Source organism: Cornus florida, unplaced genomic scaffold (genome assembly GCF_030987335.1).
Source record: "Cornus florida cultivar Cherokee Brave unplaced genomic scaffold, ASM3098733v1 CherokeeBrave_3.0.0_Hap2_Chr02, whole genome shotgun sequence".
NCBI classification, from domain to species: domain Eukaryota; kingdom Viridiplantae; phylum Streptophyta; class Magnoliopsida; order Cornales; family Cornaceae; genus Cornus; species Cornus florida.
The window spans coordinates 41952749-41974216 of record NW_026775572.1 but is presented as its reverse complement, the minus strand read 5'-3'; the positions used below and the strand labels follow the sequence as shown (position 1 = coordinate 41974216).

General features: G+C 34.0%; 2 protein-coding genes across 2 annotated transcripts; both read right to left on the bottom strand.

Moving 5' to 3' along the window:
• Positions 1-1647: 1647 nt before the first annotated feature.
• On the bottom strand, positions 1648-3959 carry LOC132296118 (zinc finger BED domain-containing protein RICESLEEPER 2-like). The gene is made up of 4 exons (XM_059794356.1): positions 3864-3959; positions 2288-2806; positions 1853-2165; positions 1648-1763 (listed from the first exon to the last, which is right to left on the bottom strand). Exons 1-4 carry the CDS (start codon positions 3957-3959, stop codon positions 1648-1650), a joined length of 1044 nt encoding a protein of 347 aa, XP_059650339.1.
• A 4701-nt stretch (positions 3960-8660) lies between these two features.
• Positions 8661-12300, bottom strand: LOC132286758 (MDIS1-interacting receptor like kinase 2-like). Its single transcript, XM_059789144.1, has 2 exons — positions 9157-12300; positions 8661-9079 (listed from the first exon to the last, which is right to left on the bottom strand). The coding sequence occupies exons 1-2, from the start codon at positions 11978-11980 to the stop codon at positions 8772-8774; spliced, it is 3132 nt and encodes a 1043-aa protein (XP_059645127.1). The 5' UTR covers positions 11981-12300; the 3' UTR covers positions 8661-8771.
• Between the last annotated feature and the right edge of the window lie 9168 nt (positions 12301-21468).

Genomic DNA, 21468 nt, shown 5'->3' with positions numbered 1-21468 from the left:
TCTTTCTTGCTTGTTAAAGTTGAGTCTAACACTCCATTGGATGGTGAGAAAAGGAGTTCGTTGTAAACGATTGGGTAGTTATGCTCATGATTGACTAACAATTCTTTTTTAATAGCAGCTAACGGTAGGTCCTTTTTTGTAACATTTTAAAATACGTTAGGGGCTTAAACACACAAAATGTAGCATATGATTGACTAACAATTCTTTTTTAATAGCAGCTAACGGTAGGTCCTTTTTTGTAACATTTTAAAATACGTTAGGGGCTTAAACACACAAAATGTAGCATATGAGTGTTATATGCATGATACGAATTCTACAAGGGTATTTTTTTTAATAATTTTTCCATTTTATATTTAACCCTAGCATTGGGATGAGTGTTCGTTTGGCAAGCACGTTACAACGGACTGTTTGTACCAAGTTGCGTTACCCCATTTCAAGATAGTAGAGGAAGGTGTTGATTTCTGTCCACGTAATCTTAAATAAAAATTATAGTTAAACTGAGTCAACTCACACCAACTATGCACAATGCGTGATTCAATTTTAAATGATTTTATTATTTTATTTATTTATTTATTTTGTAAAATGCTTGTGATGAATAGATAAGGAAATTGGAACTGTTCATGATATGCCTTAAATTTCCTTAAATTTTGAGTTATAACTTGGGGTAAATTGTATTTAACTCTCATTGACTTGTAACATTTTGGAGTAAACCATCCTTTTAATCTTTTGCGCAATCCCTCACCCCTGTTTGCATTCAAAATAGATTTTGATTGCTCCACCACAAAAAGTAATTGAATGACATATATAAAATATTAAACTTTTCTCTCATTTTGTCTGATTGAATTAATAGGAAAAAAGAAAAGAAAAGAGAAAAAGATACTGCAGGATTTAACTGTACTAGACATATATATACCAAAAAATAACTATGATTTTTACATTTTTAATTATTTTTATTAGGGGTGATAATTTGGGTTCGCGTGTCATAATCGTGTCGTGTCGAAGTAGGGGTATAACACTAAACAGGTCAACCCGAACACGACACGATTAATAATCGTGTCATATCATAAACCCGAACACGACATATTTATTAAACGGGTAACACGACACGATACGTGTAACCCGTTTAATAAACATGTTGCGTTAGACACACCAAACACGACCTGTTTAACGACCTGTTTAACATGTTTACCGTTTAACCTGTTTAACTCGTTTAACCCGTTTAACCTGTTTAACATGTTTAACCCGTTTAAAGTAGCTAAGGCCCAAAAATTAAAATACTAGCAAACATCCAAAAGAGAGATTAAATGTCAAAGATAAAGATTAAGTCACAAGTCATAAGTTACAAACTGAAATAAAGATAAGTCATAAGTTATTACAAACCGAAATAAAAATATTTAATAGAAATGTCAAGTAACATGCAATCTTCTTAAAAGCCAAAAATCCACAACTCAAAAACTTCCTTCTGGAATTTGCATGCACTCTTTTTTGAAACACCCAAAAGTAGAAATTCCTACAAAATAGGTAAGTGTAAAATAAGTTTAGATAATAATAATTAAAAAAAAAACAGATTGAAATATAAAAGATTGCATATAACAAATTATGTGAAAAATAAAACAAATGTAGATGGCTTTTTTACCTAGCTGGATTTTAATATTCAGTCACGCTACCATTGGTGGAACATTGGCCTTCAACAGGGTCATCATTGTTGATATTAAGTTTCATCACATTATCAATCAAGTCATCTACTTGAACCTTCATTGTATCTATAGTAAAACATACACAAAAAATTTATTACTTCACTATTTTCTGCAATAATAAAAATATAATTTGAAATTTATTATAAGTTATTTACCTTTCAAACCAAAAAGCCAATCCCTCGTGCATACCAAAGCCTCCACATTTTCTGGTTTAAGTGCACTACGATATTGATCAAGAACCCGACCACCAACACTAAACGCAGACTCAAAAACAACTGTAGTGATTGGAATGCTCAATATATCACGAGCCATTTGAGCAAGCATTGGATACCTAAACTGATTGGCTTTCCAATAGGTAAGCACGTCAAGGTTCGCATTCCTATTGATTTTTGGTTCATCTAAATAGAGTTCCAACTCTGATTTTTGGGCATTTCCAAGCAATTTATCATTCTCAAATGAGTCAAATTCCTACATTACAGTAATTAAGAAAAACAAATAGATCAATCAATGGTAAAAGTAGAAAAATAAATAGATGTAATGAATAAAATAGGCATTAAATGAATTTAATATCTCACAAAAGTATTATTCACCTTCATAACATCAATGAACTTTTTAGTTAACTTTCCCTCATCAACTTGCCGGTTCCCACTTTCATCATTTGGTGAAGATGTGGATTTGGTGGTACAAGCCATAGGAGAATTCAACAAATATTGATCAAAAAGGTTAAACAATGCATCATGAACTAGTGTGCTCTCAATGTTGTTATCACCATTAAGCTTGTTATAGCTAAAAATAACAAACCCAAGCTTGTATCTAGGATCTAAAATCACAGCAATAGCAAGGATCATGCTATAATCAGACCAATACTTTACAAACTTTGAATACATTTGAGTTGCCATCTTGCTCATAAACTGATCCTTACTATCCATTTCCTCTCGCAATGTCAATTGAACCGAAAACACAGATGGAAAATACAAGTTTGCTGTAGGATACTTGGATCCAGAAAAGATGTTTTTAACATCATAAAAAACAGTCAAGAACTTGTAAATCTTTTCTATCCTACTCCACTCCTCTTGAGATGGGCAGAACTTGTAATTTGAATCACTCAACTGCAAATGACAAAAAGTCCGACGATAATAAATGGCAGACTCAAGCATAAGATATGTCGCATTCCATCTTGTAGGAACATCTTGCCTTAACCCTCTTTTACATTCTAAGGAAATATGAGACACACATTCCAAGAATTTTTGTTTCCTCATTTGAGAACCTTTGACATATTTAACACTCTCACGAATCTTTATGATAGATTCATCAAACTCTTTTAACCCCTCTTGCACTATCAAATTTAAGATATGTGCACAACAACGAATGTGAAAAAACTCCCCACCACTTAATAAAGCATCATTCAAATTGAGTTGAGACTTCAATAATTCAACAAATGAACAGTTTGAAGAAGCATTGTCTAGAGTAATTGAAAATAGTTTCTTTTCAATCCCCCATTCAGTTAGCAATGTATAAATCTTTTCTGTCAAAGCAACACCATTGTGTGGTGATGGCATGTAAGAGAAGTTCAAAACTCTTTTTAATTTGTAAGCGCCAATCCACATCAATAAAATGTGCAGTAAGAGATAAGTACCCATCAGTAGTCAGAGAAGACCACAAATCAGATGTTAGAGAAATCCTACCATTTGTTGATTCCAATATATGTCAAAGCCTACCCTTTTCATTTTTATGCATCCTTAATATGTCAGCCTTGGCTGTGTTCCTACTTACGGGCTGAGCCTCCTCATTTAAATAACGACACATGTTTCTAATGCCCTCATATTCAACAAATTGAAATGGTAGATCATGCATAATGATAGCAGCACTCACTAACTCACGAAATTTATTAAAATCAAACTTAGAAGCACGCATAGATATGGATCCAGATGACTGAGATAAAAGCAACTGACCTATGTCCCGTGTATCCCTCCTAACACACGAATCTATATGCCTCTTTAAATTACCAGTGCCATACCTGCCCTCCGCAATATACTCAGTCCCACACTTCTTACATCTGCATCTTCTTTTCTTGTCCTTACCGGGTGGAAGTATATCATAGTGCAACCAAACTTTTGATGTGAGTTTTCTTTTGCGCTTCGAATCCTATTTCTTTTTCGGTTGCACTTGCACATCTGCATTTTCATTCTGATCCACTTCAAGGTCAATTAAATCAAGATCATCTTCTGGTCCACTTTCGTCAAGTCTCATGGCAGAATCCATCTAAATATTACCAAAAATAAATAAATAAATCAAACATATATAATAATTAATAAAGAGGATATATATAATAATTAATCAAACAAAAATTAAACAACTTGACCTATTCACCCCCTTTAAATTATTAAGTGTGAATCATAACTTAATCAACATAACAAAATGTTCGACTAAGACGATAAGGGTGCAGGATACATTAAACGTTTTATAAAAAGCGTTATTGTGTTACGGTTCCAATGTTTCTATGATTTTATTAATAAAAAATTGTTGTAGTGCAAAGTTGAATATGTCTTGAAGAAGGACCCACAATACCCTCTTTTCTTTCATGATTTTATTTCCCAACTTTTATTAATATAAAATTGTTGCAGTGTTCGCATTGTCTTGCTCTTTTATCTTTCATGATTTTTTTTTTCCTTTTATTAATATAAAATTATTATAACGTTGACAATGTCTTCAATAACGCAATACTCGTTCCAATTTTTTACTTTTCACATTGAAAAGAGAGAAAATATTATTAAATTACATACATTAGTTTTTACGAATCTTAATAGTCCACTAAACTAATTTTTGAGCAAGATTAGTACTTATATTAACTGATCTACGTCCTCAAATCTTGAAAGAAAGTATATGCTAGCATGATTCAGTGCCGAGTAAAGCTTAATTGTAGATTAGCATGTATTCATATCAACTATATTAGTTGGCTTTAACACTCTGAAAGGCAACCAGTATGCTAAGACCTTTTCTTTCTTACGAATGTTATACCCTAACTCCCATATAAAAGTAAGTACGCCAAGACCATTGGGAGGGAATCAATTCAATCTATCTTATACTTCCAACATTCTAATGAATACTATAAACTACTCATCTTTGATCTAATAAGAAAGACCTATCAATAAAAATATCAAAATAAGTCGCCCAATTAAACTGTTAAACTTAAGACAAACAGTTTTAAAATTCTATTTAATAATTTTGGGAATTATCCTATTGACTTAGTGGGAGCGAAATTAAGGACTGTTGGACTGCAAAGTAGCCAAGTTTGACTGCAACAAGATAGAGAACTGGGAAAAGTTTGGTCTGACAACAACTTTGGCATGCTGCTTGAAAATAAAGCTTATTTAAGTCCCTTCAATAATCAAAACCGGTCTCAACTACAAATTACTATTTTTTGCTTTCTTTTGGAGGGAAGAAATTGAAACACATTTGAATTACCAAAAATAAAAAGAAATACGGTTACAGGAATTATTAATTGCAATAGGATAATTTATTTTTTAGGAAGTTGGGTACTGTCTGGGGTAGTGAATGGGTGGTCACTGTATTGGGTCGGGTGGTGAGTGCGCACTCATATAAAGTTCTTCACGAACCACAGATGATTTGTGGAGGTTTAGCTGGCTTGTCAGAGCAGCAAGAAAACAAAGCTTATGGGCTTAAGCTGGCCCGTACCCTTTCTTTGACGGGAGTGAGTTTGCAATGAGCCAAAATCAACATATATATAATGAAAAAAAATCCGTGTGTCATGGACCCATGGTGAACTCACTGAACAACGGCCATTTTGTTGTCCAACGGCTCATTCAGAAACTTTAAACATAATGTTTCTAAAAAATAACAATAATAATGGAAAAAAAAATAGATAAAACTTATTTAAAAGTAGATCTGAAAGAAAAAAAATTAAAGAAAACTTATTTTCAAATAGATCTGACAGAGGAAAGACAAAAAAAATCGACCTCTTGTTGTTTTAGAGTAGATCTGAAAGAGAGAAGACAAAAAAATTAAAGAAAAGTATAAAACTTACTTCGTATTCTTTGCTGGTTCGCTCGAAGTGTAGACTGTAGTGTTCTTGAACTTCTTGGTTGCTCGAGGTGTGCTGGTGTGGTGTGGATTTGAGAGAGAGAAGGAGTTGTCTGGGTTGAATCTTTCAGAGAGAGAAAGAGAGGAAAGAGGAGAGACCGAGAGGTCCAAGAGAGGGACTGAAGAGTGAACTGTGAAGCACTGAAGGCACCGCGTAAGGTAGTGTTCAATGATTTCAATCTGTTGATATAATTTGTATAATAGCCTTAATAGGGTTTCTTGTGTAATAATAAAATGACCAAAATGTCCCTAATAATCAGGTCAAAACAGGTAACGGGTTAGACGGGTTCACGGGTGACACATTTAATTAAACAGGTTAAATGGGTTGAGCCACATGAACCCGAACACGACCCGTTTAACTAAATGGGTTATTCGTGTCAACCCGTTTACAACACGAACCCGTTTATGGTAAACTCATTACCCATTTAACTCGTGTCGTGTACGTATCGTGTTGGCGGGTCGTGTCGAACTTTGCCACCCCTAATTTTTATGCTTTTCTTAAATTCATGGTATGGTGATGAATGTAAAAGAAAATATAAGTTCATATAGTATTATTCAAGAAAGAAATTAAAAATTGAATGTTTTAGATAAATTCACATAATTAGGGGAATTGCGTAAAACCCCCTTAAGTTGAGGGGATATTTTAGCAAAAGTAATCTTCTTAAATTCATGGTATGGTGATGAATGTAAAAGAAAATATAAGTTCATATAGTATTATTCAAGAGAGAAATTAAAAATTGAATGTTTTAGTTAAATTCACATAATTAGGGGAATTGCGTAAAACCCCCTTAAGTTGAGGGGATATTTTAGCAAAAGTAATCTTCTTAAATTCATGGTATGGTGATGAATGTAAAAAAAAATATAAGTTCATATAGTATTATTGAAGAAAGAAATTAAAAATTGAATGTTTTAGTTAAATTCACATAATTAGGGGAATTGCGTAAAACCCCCTTAAGTTGAGGGCATATTTTAGCAAAAGTAATCTTCTTAAATTCATGGTATGGTGATGAATGTAAAAGAAAATATAAGTTCATACAGTATTATTCAAGAAAGAAATTAAAAATTGAATGTTTTAGTTAAATTCACATAATTAGGGGAATTGCGTAAAACCCCCTTAAGTTGAGGGGATATTTTAGCAAAAGTAATCCCCATCAATTAGTTAGAGAGATTTTTTGCCAAAAAAAAAAATTAAAGTAAGGTTTTATGTAAAATGTTACGAATCAGGGAGAGTTAAACGTAATGGAAAGTTAAACGTAATTTACCCATTGTTATGACAAGACTGAGATTGAGCATCTATTTCCCTCCCAATATTCTACGTGTGTACAGATAACATTTATGGTGATATTGTGAAGTAAGATCACTCATGAAACTGAAGTCCCTTGTCATAATAGAGTTTCAAATTTTAAAATTTTTTACACTTACTATTATTATTTTTTTTAGATAACTCGGGGAATCCGAGTCTTCATCCTGACTAATCTTCGAGAATCCAAAAATGGCATCTCCCCACCGCGAGTAAAGTAAGTCATTGAATATGCCAACGAATGCGTGACCCCAAGTAGTCGTAAGCTCCGAATGGAAATCAAACCCCAGACCTGGTGCTATGAAGGCATCAAAGCCAAGTGATTTTATCATTAAACCAATCCCTAAGGTTTCAATACTTAATTTTTAATTGCATTAAGTGCTCCGACACCCCTTTAGGTTTGTCTTTATTGTTCACATATTAAACTAATGAAAAAAAAAAAAAAAAAAAAAAAAAAAGGCCTAAACCTCCCCTCAGGTTTGGTTAACTTTGCCCCGACACCCCCTTTAGTTAGTTGATTATTATAAAAGTCAAAAGTCGACTAATTTAAAAAACATAATACCAAAACCATCCTTCTCCAATATAAATCATTTTAATTTGGACACAAATATGAACCAAATTAACTTACATATATTATTTTAATTTAGGCTTAAGTCATGAATCAAAGAAGTGCAGGTACCATATATATAAGAATCTGAAATATGCCGATGATTGGGCATTTGACGAAAAATTAAAAAATAACATCTAGTGTTCCCAATCTAGTTTGGTTACTGGCTTCTTCTTAAATTTTTATTTTTAGTTTTTTTTTTCTTAGTTGGTACTCACACACACATGTCTCCACTGAGGCTTGAACCCCTAACTTTCCTTTGAGAAGTAGGGGTTTGATATCGTTAGGCCACTGGCGTGTTGGTATTTCTTCTTTAAATCAATCCAATGAAATTATTATGAAATTGATTAATATTATGAATATGCATTTTTAAATCAATCCAATGAAATTGATTTTGATTCATGATACACAATATAGCTTATTCAGTCAACAATATAAATCGACTACAATATCATTACTTAATAAATTTTATATAATGTTCATAATATGATGCATGTCATCTTTTTTCTCTATTTATTTCTTCTTCTTTTTTCCTTTTCCTATGCCTTCCTTCATTTTATGAATTAAATTAATTGGACAAACTAAAACATTATTTTTCCCACTAGTTTAGGTAATAAGAGCATTTAAGCCCTTTTAATTTTATAGCACGTGTTATTCTTTTATGAAAAAATAATAATAAATAAATAAATAAATAACGCTTGCTGAACGAGTATATCTCTAAGAAATGATAGGTAATAGGACTAATTGGGTTAGTTTATCTATTGTCAAATAAAATAGCTCAAGTTTGACAAAAATGTGCTTTTTTCTAATGATAAGATGAGGTTTGGACCATAAGATGTTTGTACCACAATTGTCGCAATTTAATCTGGATTTTATCTTGGGGTTAAAAGAATAGTTAACTACTGTTTACCAACATCCAAACTTATGCATGCACATTGAGGGCAATGTTGAACAATCGTGCTGACAATATATTGCTATGAAATGCAAATAGATACTAAGATGAAAAACAACACACTATATGGTACAAAGGACGACAAAATATGTTGAGTAACTAAGTTGGATGGTTCTAGGAAGGTGTTGTTAGGGTTGACAATAACTGAGAGACAATGCGCATGGTCGGCCTAGATTGTGGATTGACATTTAAACATGCAATGGCCAACTTTATAATTGATATCAACACCTCTTCACCGTCAGTTGAGGGAGCTGAAAGGCGTTGATCCAACACATCTCTCAGCATTATATTCTTATCAATAGATGATGATGATAGAGAGGTGATGAAATTGCCTGGATGCTTCCCTTTGATCACTTCCACTATCAACACTCCAAAGCTATACACATCGCATTTTTCAGTTACCTTCATTGTGAAAGCTAGTTCTGCAAAGAAAAAAGTGTAATTGATCAGCAGTATTATATATGTAAAATTAGTTATAACAACATAAAACTATGTTTACCTGGTGCTATATATCCATATGTGCCTGCAAGTGTACTCCAATTTGAGGAGTCCAGCTTCAGATGCTTAGCAGTGCCAAAATCTGAGACATGAGCCTCATACTCGTTGTCCAACAAAATATTGTTGCTTGATATGTCCCTATGTACAATTGGTGGTGAGCAGTCATGGTGCATATAAGATACAGCATGAGCCACCCCCTTAATGATGTTCACCCTCTTGGGCCAATCCAAAATTTGAGCCTCTTCATCTCTTCTCAAGATTGTGGCCAAGCTACCCCTTTCAAAGTACTCATAAATCAAAAATAAGTGTTGAGCATGTGAACAGAAACCATAAAGCTTTACAATGTTCCTATGTCGTAACTCTGTCAATGCCCTTACCTCGTTCAAAAATCCTTGACGGTTTGCTGGCTCAGAGAATGGGTGAAGTTTTTTCACAGCCACTACGTTGTCTGCTGGCAATCTTGCTTTGTAGACAGTTCCAGATCCTCCTTTCCCAATGCAATACGAGGCATCAAAATTGTTGGTGGCTTTTAAGATTTCATCATACATTGCTCGACCATCAAAATTGGAAATTAAAAATAGATTGTTTTCATCTGCCTGCAAGTCGCCTTGTTTGATTGGTGCTTTACTTTTTCTTCTTTCAAACAGGATTAGGAGTCCAATGAATGCACCAACAAGTATAAGTGCTCCCACAATAGGTAATACAATTTTAAGAACTAGAATGAATTTGTGGCTTTCCTTCACAATGTGTTGGCCATTTTTGCAAGGGTTCAATCCTGTAACATTGCCACACAAACCGTTGTTCCCTTGTAATGCCTCTATGGTAGCATTTCTAAAGGCATTGTTGCTGGGAATGGGACCTCGAAACCCATTGTAGGATATGTCAACATACATCAACCCATGCATTTCTTCAAAAGCCTCTGGAAGGAAACCAGAGAGGTTATTGTGGGAGAGATTTAGCACCTCCAAACTCTGCAAATTTTGAATTTGCGATGATATTTCTCCCATGAGAAAATTATGGCTCAAATCTAGCTTGGACAGTTGAGCTAACTTATACATCTCAGGTGGAATGTTTTGGCTAAAATGGTTGTAACTCAAGTTCAAGTAATGCAGCTGCAAGCATTTTTCTAGATTTCCCGGTATTGAACCACTCAATCTATTTATGGACATGTCAAGATACAACAGATTAGCTAGTAATCCGAGTTCTCTAGGTATACTACCAGAAAGTTGATTGTCTTTCAAATCAACCTTTAGCAAATCTAACTTCCCTAGTTCCTTTGGAATATCCCCATCTAATTCATTCGAAGAAAGATCAATTACCTGAAGTCGAGATAAATTTCCCAACTCTCGTGGTATTTGGCCAGTGATATTGTTCCTTGCCATCAATATGCTAGTCAAATTTGAGCACTGTCCCCATCTATAAGAGATTTCACCAAAAAAATTGTTGTTACTTAAATCCATGAAATTAAGATTTGGATAGATACCAAAAGCTTTAGATACATCTCCAGTGAGTTGGTTTCCATTGAAACGGATTCTGATTAAGCTAGAACAGTTTCTTAAGCTTTTGGGGATAAGACCCTTGAGCTGGTTACTGTTTATCGTGAAGTTTTGTAGTTTTCCGCCTCGGCAAATGTTTTTAGGCAAATAGCCAGAAAACTGATTATGATCCATTTCCAATACGACCAACTTCTCCAGATTCCCAATTTCTTGTGGAATAAGACCGGAGAGTTGGTTATCACGGAGGAACAAGAACTTCATGTTGCTTAAATTGCCAAATGAAGAAGGAATGGAACCATTGAACTGATTCACACTCAATTGTAGGTCATAGAGAAACTTTAACTTTCCTAATTCTCTAGGAATGGGACCAGAGAGTTGATTTTCGTAGAGAAGTAGTTGAGTTAGCGAGCTTATATCACCCAAGGATACCGGGATTGTGCCAGAAAGATTATTTTTATAAAGAATCAGTGTCTCAAGGGATTTCAGGTTTCCTATCTCTGGTGGAATGGGATGAGAGAGCTGATTTTGGAATAGCCGCAACATGGTTAGCTTATTCAAGTTCTCGAAAGTGGAAGGGATAGGACCTGTGAGAAGGTTCGTATTCATGTCAAGAATGACAAGATTGAAGAGATTCCCCATTTCTGGAGGAATGGAACCAGTGAGTTTGTTTTCATAGAGAAACAGAGAAGCCAAGTTGCTCAATGTGCCCAAAGAAGCGGGAATGGTACCATCAAGATTGTTAGTGCACAAAGCAAGCTCATAAAGGGACTTCAGTAGGCCTATTTCTGCAGGAATTGATCCATTTAGCTGATTCTGGAACATGTGAAGGACTTGAAGATTTGTTAGGAGGCCGATTTGTGGTGGGATTATTCCGAAAAACTGATTAATGGAAAAATCCAGATAGATGAGTTTTGCGAGTTTACCAACTTGAGGTGGGATGATACCGGAAAGATCATTCATGCTGAGATCAAGATATGCAAGATTAGGGAGAGATAAAAATGGGAAATCATAGAGCGTACCATTTACACTTGCACCTGTGAGGTTCAGTCCGGTGACACTTCCATCAAAATCGCAAGAAACTCGAGACCAAGTGCAAGGGATGGCACTTGTATTTTGATTGCTTGAAGAACCGGTGGTATTATAATTAGAAGGAAAAATCCATGAAGTTAGCACAGAATTATTTTGGTGTTGAAGGCTGGCTTTCCATCTGAGGAGAGCTTTAGCTTCTTGAACAGAAGCAGAAGCTGAATTGGGTGAAGACAACAACATAACAAACAAGAGTAAGGAAACAAATGAGAGGACCTTCTCTAAGGTTGAAGAGTACCCCATGGCTTATGGTCGATGTGTAGCAGTGCTGTATTTAAGCTCTTATTTATATTCATCTTATTCTACAGGTCGATCTCATACTAGTTACTTTGGTGGTCCATTATCTTGAGTCACTCACTCGGTAGAGAAAAAGAAGTCGATCGTCTTTGTCTCTTTCCTTTTTTCTTTTTCTTTTTTTTCTTTTTCTACAAACAAGGCTCCACAAAACTTGATATATAAGAAGAAAATGATTTTTAAAAATTATTAAGAAAATAACTTTTTATTTTTTAGTTTATTTTTTTCAATTGTGTTATCTAGAAGTCCTGAATTAGGTTGAAGACCTGGCTGTGGTAGTTCATGCTTTGGTAAACACTGCTATACGAATCTGTTGAGATCTGTTGAGTCCAATATATTAAGCAGGGAATAGTACTCTTGCTTTAACAGCGTGTGAAAGCAAGAATAATTAGTGATGTTAGAGATTTTTGTCCTCTTTGCTTGTGCTAACATGACTATTTTATTCATTCTAAAATGTCCAAAATGTGATCACTGTGTTATATACTTGGCATTAAAATTTGTTTTGTTGGTACGGTGGGGAAAATGTTTATTGGGATTGATCTAACGCTGTATGATGACGAATCAAAATCCTTTCCCGCTGAACAATGTATCGATTTATTGCAGTATGTGAGTTTTGTTTGGAATACATATTATCAAAGTGTTGAGATGTTGGCTTTACATCCTAACATTTTTCTAATATACATTCCAACTCCTAACGAGTAACGTACATCTTCACACTTTTCTAACATGTATCCCAATTAATTTTAACTCACCGGCTGCAACAGAAACACTGTTAGGCTAGAGAGGATTTTGTTCTGTATGACGATAGCATCTTTACAAAAACAATATTATTTTTTAGCAAAGTACAATAAACTCCCCACAACATAAGGCGTTTTGCAATAAACTCCCCTCTACTATTGTTTTGCAAAAGAAACCCACTCAACTGTCCAAGAAGGATAATGGAGTGGATGGAAAATCAAGTCCCATGTTTTGGGGACAAAAATGCCCTTATTTCTATTATATAGGGCAAATTGCATTAAACACCTTGTACTATAAATTTTTGTCAAGAAACCCCCCTAATTATACAATTTATACAAAATGGTGTTATAATGACTAAATTACCCCCTTAACAAAAACTTAATAAAATGGTGCCTCTTAATATTAAATTAAAATTAATAAAAATAGCTCATTTGGCATAGTGTTAATAAAAAATAAAAAATAAAAAATAAAAACTTAAATGGTGCATCTATAAGAAAATAAAAGTACCTTCGAACAATTTTTCAACATTTTCTTAAATTTTTATTTCTAAATAATAAAAAGGAAAAGAAACCTAAAATAAAAATCATTTTAAAGTAAACCTAAACTTTCTTAAATTTATATTAAAGTGATGCTATAATGAAGAAAATTTATATTAGGAAATATTTTCGTTAATGTAAATTGATTTAAATTTTATTAAATCCGTAAATCATAAAATTATAGCATCACTTTAATATAAAATAATTTTTATTTTAATTTAATACCAGGGGAAATAAGTCGATTTCATTTTAAATTTCATTATAGCATCACTTTAACATAAAATTTCATTTTAAATTTAAATCATTTTATTTTACCAAAAAATTTATTTACATTAGTGGGAATTTTCACTAATATAAAATGATTTAAATTTGTAATGAAAATTTATATTAAAGTGATGCTATAATAAAATTTAAAATAAAATTTTCGTCATTATAACATCACTAAAATATAAATTTTTAAAAGTTTAGGTTTACTTTAAAATGATTTTCATTTTAGGTTTTCTTTTCCTTTTTATATTTTAGAAAATTTTGAAAAATTATTCCAAGGTACTTTTATTTTCTTATAGATGCACCATTTAATTTCTTTTATTAACGCTATGCCAATTGAGTTATTTCTATTAATTTTAATTTAATATTAAGATGCACGATTTTATTAAATTTGTATTAAGGGGCATTTTAGTCATTATAACACCACTTTGCAACAAATTCTATAGTTAGGGGGGGTTTTATGTCAACTTTTTTCTTCAAGGAGGATTCTTGCAAAAAATTAAAAGTAGTGTCGGGTTTTATGCAATTTGCCCTATATAATAAGAATAAGAGCATTTTCGTCTCAAAAATATGACGCTTGATTTTCCATCCACTTAGTTATCTCTGGATAGTTGAGAGGTTTTTTTTGGCTAAAAAATTAGTTGATGGGGGTTTATTGCAAAACGGACTAAGTTGAGGGGGGTTTATTGCACCTTATCTTCTTCTTCTTCTTCTTCTTCTTCTTTTTCTTTTTCTTTTTCTTTTTCTTTTTCTTTTTTTTTTTTTTTTTTTTTTTGGTAAGCCTCCGTTTGGTTAAATAGAAATAGTAAGAAAAGAAAAGAAATGAAAAAAAAAAAAAAAAAAAGTGAAGTGAATGAAACGAAAATTAATTTTGTAAAAAGAAAATTGATTTTCTAGTATGTATTTGATTAGGAAGAAAATTTACTCAAAAAAATTACAGAAAAATTTCATATTATAATTTAGATACCTAAAATGCCCTTATTTTATAAAAAGTAATAAATAAATAATTAATAGTAGGGTATATAGAAAAAAATGATGGAGTCTTCAATAAATGCAAACTACTATTTATTTAATTCATATATGATGGAAAACAACTAAGAAATGGTAGTCAAGTTAACTAAAACTCTATCAATTATAAAGTCGTTGTTGGACATTGAATTCTTTGAATGTTGTTGGTCTTCAAATATCGATAAAGTTGTTGGTTGGTAAAAATAATATCAATGAAGTTGTTGGATAAAATTGGAACACAAAATAAAAATACGATTCTTTTACGTGAAAATAAAATTTTTTCGCATTTTGTGCAGAAAACGTTTTGGGAAAAATAGAAGGTTAAGGGAATCCTAATTTTTTTTAGAACTTTTCTTTTTCTATATAACCCAAAAAAGTTTTAAAATTTTTTATTTCTATTTTTATTTTTTTTTGTTGATTTTATTTAACCAAACGAAATCTAAGTGTAAAAATTAAAAAAGTGCGTGCAATCAGACTGGGATATATTTTTATATATCTAAATTGCTTCGTGGTTCTGAATTTAAGCCTGTATACTTGCACATTAATCTTTATGAGTTCTGAAACTAAGTTCGAAACTCAGATGCGTTTTACGTGGGTGGGGATAACATCCCACTGTTTTAAGCATACATGCATTTCTCTCAGTCTTTGGCCCGCCTAAAAACATAATTGCTCACCTGCACAAAATAAACTCACTCTGACTTTTGTACCACCAATCGCCATAGCATTTAATGTGCTTAGAAGAAGTCTCCGAAACAAACAAAAAGTTTCAAAAAAGAAAGCTAGTAGTAATATTCAACGTCAAAAGATCAATGCGCAAGTCTACACACTATAATAGGGAGGGAGTATTGAAGACTAACGCATAAGTCTATAGGCAACTAAAAAATAAAAAAATAAAAAAAAAAGGTCTAGAGGCCTTATATTATTGAGTGGTATAATAGTTATAGCCAAACTAAAATTGAAGGTAAATAGTTTTGTAGTAATTTTTAAGTCACAAATAGATGAATAATTTATCAGTTACTAATTAATCGTACTTCTGTTCAAATATTTTATTTAGTTAAATCCCAAACCATAAGCGCTTAGCTTTCTCTATTTTTTTTATTATTATTATTTTTTTTCCGGCAAACTTGTGAAGAAGTCTACTGTGCCCAACAGACACTGTCAAATCACGACATCAAGATTGTGAAATCAAGTACGCTGAAACTCAAATCAGGATTTAATTTGAGATTTATTTTCACAATTAAATACTGCATGTATTGATTATGGCGTGTAGATTTGGGAATTGATTTTTAACATTTTGGCGTGTAGTCTTGGATATTGATCTTTAACATCCTGGCGTGTGGACTTGGGCATTCTTCTTTTATTTGTGGCTAGATTTGCATTGGTCTAGTACTAGGGAACCCACCACAACCACCCTTTTCAACACTACCCATTTCTTCAGTCAGAGATGTGTAATTAGAGCTTCTCCAAGTCATCAATAGTGAAATCAAGTAGGCCAAAATTCAGTTCAGGATTTAATTTGATATTAGACCGCAATTGAATAGTGATTACGGTTAGAAATCATATTTTAGGTAGTGCAAAAGCTTAATTTTGGTATAAAAAGTCAATTTTTAGTCACATGCTCCCCACTTGCCAATTTACTTGGTCAAAAGCCTTTATTTGTACAATTTTGAAATTATAAGGGTGACGTTTTAACACCAACAATATTATTTGCACACTTTTAAAATTACAAAGGTGTTTTTTCTGCTCTACACCACATTTTAAAGTTACAAAAAGATGAATAATTTATAGTTACTAATTAGTGATACTTTTGTCCAAATATTTGATTTAGTTAAATCCCAAAACACACGCGCTTAGCTTCCTCCATTTATTTTGTTTTTCTGGCAAGCTTGTGAAGAACTCTACTGTGCCCAACCGATACTGTCAAATCACGACACCAAGATTGTGAAATCAAGTACGGAAAGCAGGATTTAATTTGAGATTTGATTTATTTTTACAATTAAATAGTGATTATGATGTGTAGCATTGATCTTTAACATTCTGACGTGTAGACTTTGACATTCCTCTTTTATTTTTGGCTAGATTTGCTTTGGTCAGTACTAAACCCACCATAACTACCCTTTTCTACACTTCCCATTTCTTTTTTTTACATTCAATCAGTGATGTGTAATTAGAGCTTCTCGAAGTCGATCAAAAGTAGTTCAGGATTTAATTTGACATTAGATCGCAATTGAATAGTCACTACTGTTAGAAATCATAAATAGCAATTAACTTTCACCTTTAAACTGATTTTGAAGTCTTTAGTTCGCTAAAAGATGTAGGACAAGGACAAAATGACGTGCGCAAAAGTAAAGGTTTTTTTTTATTTAAAAGTATGTCCATAAGAAATGATATTGTATTAATAATTGAATAAGTAATTTTGCTCTGTAATAAAGAAAATCCTAAACTACAAGAAAACTAAAAACCTTATAACATAAGGAAATATGATCTTAAAAAAAAAAATAAAAAAAAAAAATAATAAAAATGTAACACTCGAAAAATAGTTTAAAAATAAAAAATTTGAAAAAATAGAGTAAGAAACATAATTAATAAAAACTACTAAAGATAAAAAAAAATTAGTGCAGTTCGAGTTCGTATAGACAACAAATAAAAATTGAGACGAATCCGAATTCGTTTAAATAATGAATAAAAATCTCAAAATATTTAGTAATCCTCTTAAAGGACAGAAAAATATTATTTTGATGTCCTAAACGATGTTATTTGGTCAAAAAACGATATATAACACGGCATACTTGTGGGTCTTGCTTTTTGAGTTTTCTGCGGTACAAAATTGACAATTTGGTCAAAAAAATATCTTTCAGCATATTCATTTGACACTGTAGTGATTCAAATAAACTCTATAGGCTTAGATAATTAGTTGTGCATCACAAAACATCGTCATGAGGTAAAAACCACTTTCTAGATATTTGTGTGTTTTTTTCTCTAGACTAGAGCATTGGTCTTTAATATTAATATTATGGCATGTATAACCTTGGGCATTGATCAGCGCATGGGTTGAATATTAGTTTTCTTTTCCATGACTTTTTATATGTTTGGAGACAAAATCTAAACACATTAAATTCTATGGAAATTGGCGGTCCAAAAGTCACAGAATTAATTATTTTGTGTAGGTGAGCAATTGTGTTTTTAGGCCAAAAGAAATGCACGTATAAAATATGTATAAAATGTGAGATAAGAAGGAAAGGAAGTAGCCGAATTTGAAAGCACAAGTAAATACAGTATGTACAGAATATCTTAAGTACTGAATACTTATCCGCAGATCAAGAAGTAAAACTCACTTCAGACGCCAGAGTCTTCTAAGCCCGTGATGGCTCACTTGAAATTCACAAAGCAATCCAACTAAAATCAATTTTTCTTTTCTTTTTTTCTTTCTTTTTTTTAATTTTTTATACGCTTTACCCATGCACTGGAGTATCAAACAACGTGGAGTATCAAAAACGTTTTATATAAGGGAAAAAATTGTCACGGAACGGAACCATTAGTTTGACAGCAGAAATTATCAAAATGACCTTTCTTTATTTAAATAAATTTAAAAATTAAATTAACAAAACTCATCTTACTTTTATTTTTAACACTTTAGTACTATACGTACTATATATAAATATAATTTTGCTTTTACTTAGTTTATTCATTATCAAAATATCGCATATTGGGAGGCGTCCTTCCTGAATCTTCGGAGATTTCGGAGCGAAACCTCGAATATCCTAAATTATCCAAAAATAAAAAATAAAATAATAATAATACTAATAATAATAATTTTGCATATTATTGTTTATTTTTAATATAATATATTATATAGTTTGCAATGCTAATATATCATTCATATAATTATATCATATATATTAGGTAAATGTACTAACAAAGATAACTGTAGGTGCAAAATTTCGCTCAACCAATAATGATTGAGAAAAATAAAACAACTCACTCAAAAACAATAAAAACAAATAAGAACAATGTATAGAGAAGTGTGGAATTGCTTGATCCTTTATTGGAGGTCTTAGCCTCTATTTATATACAAAAGATTGCAAAATTATGGTAGGACTTGCGTTGCTTGCCCTCCAATTCTTTCTATATAACCATTCTTTTCTAATAGAGTTTTTTCCATTGTCGAATTTTCCATACATAGAACTTGCCTTGTACAGAACTTCCTATCAGAATTTTCCTTCTACAGTAAATCCTTCAAATGGTAGGACTCGTGCATTCTTGGGCTGAATATATTTCGATCCGGCTGGGCTTGAGCAACAGGCCGGATGTTAAATACTCATAAGCTGGGCTGATGACTTCTTAATTCGGCCTTGATGGAAGTTGGAGGATAAATAACGATGGTCTTGGGCTGTAAGTACCCTCAATTTGGGCTTGAGCATGATGGGCCTTAAATGCCCTTGGAATGTAGATATGTGTGGTGGTGACGTGTGCGCTTTTTATTGGAGGGAGTTTTTTTCCCTCCACACTTTGCCCCAAATTCCATTTTTAATTGAGTGACGGCTCCTATTAAAGAGGGAATTGAAACCGGTTTTTACTTTGCTTCAGAAACGGTTCGTGGTCTTTCATTATTACTCCGTCACACCAGATTTTGCAAGAGTTACATTTGCCCTTGCTGCACTTCTGCGTCCTTCATTCCATCGCTTCCTTCGCTTTGTCAGGTTAGTTTCGCATATTTCTCTTCAATCTTTCATTATGAGTACTTCATCTATTCCCGAACGTGTAGACCTTGGGGATTCTGAATCCACACCTTCATCTTCCCCCGTTCACATTAGGGCTCCCCCTCCTAGGGTTTCTACAGATCGCCCTTCGTTGAACCCATTAGGTACTTCCCCTCTTCCAACCGAAACATCCACCTCAGGCTCTGATTATGTTCTTACCCATGAAGAGAAGAAATCAATCATCTCTATTCGCCGTATCAAGTTCTCTATTGCTTCGGTAATGGAAGAATTTGATATTCCTGAGGGAGTAGAAATTGCAGAATATCCCGAGGGTGCCGATTTCACCTCCGGCGAGGGAATTGAGGAGGATGAGTTGCTTCTTTCGGTAGGGCACCTTAACGCCCTCCGATTCCCTCTTCATCCCTTCTATCATTTAGTTTTCAATAAGCTAGGTCTTGCCCCCCTTCAGGTAAATCCTAATTTCTTTCGCATCCTTTCGGCACTGTTGGTGCGCCGGAAATTAGAGGCTCTGGATTTGACCCTTGCCGACCTTCTGTTTACTTACAATATATCTAAGCATGGGACCGAGCCTGGTCGCTTCTTTTTTGCTTCTCCCCTTCATCAGAGGATATGCACGAACCTTCCTTCATCCGAAAAGAAATGGAAAGAAAGGATGGTTGTAGTTAAAGGAAAATGGTTCGTGTCCCAATCAATTGCGCTCCCCATCCCGCGAAAATTCGGGAAATTAGGTATAGAATATTTAACCTCCCTTCATACCAAGTGTTCTGGCTGTTTTCCTTGCTAAGTCTTAATATTTCGCCGTATTTATGAGTTTCTTGGTGTTTTTTCAGCTACATTCCCATCTTCCGCAGCAAGGAACAGACTTTCTTTTCTTGAGGAACGAGTCTGGAGTGACCCCTCGCCTATTGAGGACCTGCTAACTTCTTCAAACCTCAAGGACATTGCCTCCAGTACCGTTGCTGCAGACCTCATGGATCTGTCTCTACCATCATTTGACAGTTTCCCTATGACTGAGGAGGAGATACGGAGGGCTGAGGCTTTAAAAAAGAAAGCCGAAGATGCCCAACCCTTGGTCGTCATTGGATCAACTGAAGATGAGGTGGAAGTTGAGGAACCACCATTGAAGAAATCTCGCCTTAACCCCTCATCCTCTGGCAAGGGCAAAGTCCCTTCTAAAAGCAGAGGGAAAAAGGCTGGAGAGGCCGAACCTGAAGATGAAGTAAGGGCCTTTGTTCTAGCTGAGACTGGGGCTCCTTGGACTCCTTCCTTCACCAGGGCTGACAGGTCAGTCCTGCATTCAGGGGATTCTGTGATTACAGACCCTTCAGCTGCACTGGCGGTGGCTCGAGGAATGTGGCTCCCAAAAGACGAGGAAGCCATCAGCCAAATGGGGTTGGAGCAACTACTCCCCTCTGCCCCAGTCCGGGCCATAGAGGTTCGCATTGCTCCTTCAGAATTAAGTTACTCTTGCTTGCTTATGTTTCTATTTATACTTATATTTGCTTCCCTGTTAAACAGAGTCTATACCACACCATGGCCCTCTGCGCCACTGCTGAAGCTCAATCCCTCTCCATCAAGAAGTTGGAAAAGGATCTTGACAATGCAGAGAAGAGAGCCACTACTGCCTCTACCAATCTGAAGATAGCTTCTGAAGCCAAGGATGCGTATAAGAGGCAGTTGTCAGCCTCTGAGGCTAAGGTGGATTCTCTTCAGGCCGAGGTTCAACGCCTGACCGAGGCTCTTACTACTTGCTTCAAGGCGGGGAAGCAAATGCAGGGGCGCTACTCCTGTCTGGCGCACCTGGCTAGTGCTAAAGCGTTCCGGTCTGGCTATAATCAAGGCTCAGGCCCTAAGATGATGGATCCGGACGCCTTTGACAAGAAAGTAGGGGTGCACTTTCCATACGATGAAGGGCCAGAGGCTTTGGAAGCTGAAATCCGCTTTGCCGAGATGGTGAAGGCACACCTGAAGGGTACTCCTAGCTCCCCTACTCCTGCGGCTTCAACTCCTCCTACCTCAAGTCCTAATGTAGTGGATGCTTTTGAATCTACTCCCTTTGATCCGAAGAGGAAGTAGAGCCATGTATTTTGTTTTTATGAACAGCCTGTTTTGGGATAATGAATATAACTTTTCATTTTAGGCTTGCCTGACTTGTTTTTTCTGTATG

Coding starts and splice junctions, on each gene's coding strand:
- LOC132296118 (XM_059794356.1), bottom strand. CDS start 3,959: ATGGATTCTGCCATGAGACTTGACGAAAGTGGACCAGAAGATGATCTT. Junction 2,166..2,287: donor AGTTCATTGATGTTATGAAG/GTGAATAATACT, acceptor ACTGTAATGTAG/GAATTTGACTCATTTGAGAA. Junction 1,764..1,852: donor TTGGCTTTTTGGTTTGAAAG/GTAAATAACTTA, acceptor GTTTTACTATAG/ATACAATGAAGGTTCAAGTA.
- LOC132286758 (XM_059789144.1), bottom strand. CDS start 11,980: ATGGGGTACTCTTCAACCTTAGAGAAGGTCCTCTCATTTGTTTCCTTA. Junction 9,080..9,156: donor ATATGGATATATAGCACCAG/GTAAACATAGTT, acceptor TTTTCTTTGCAG/AACTAGCTTTCACAATGAAG.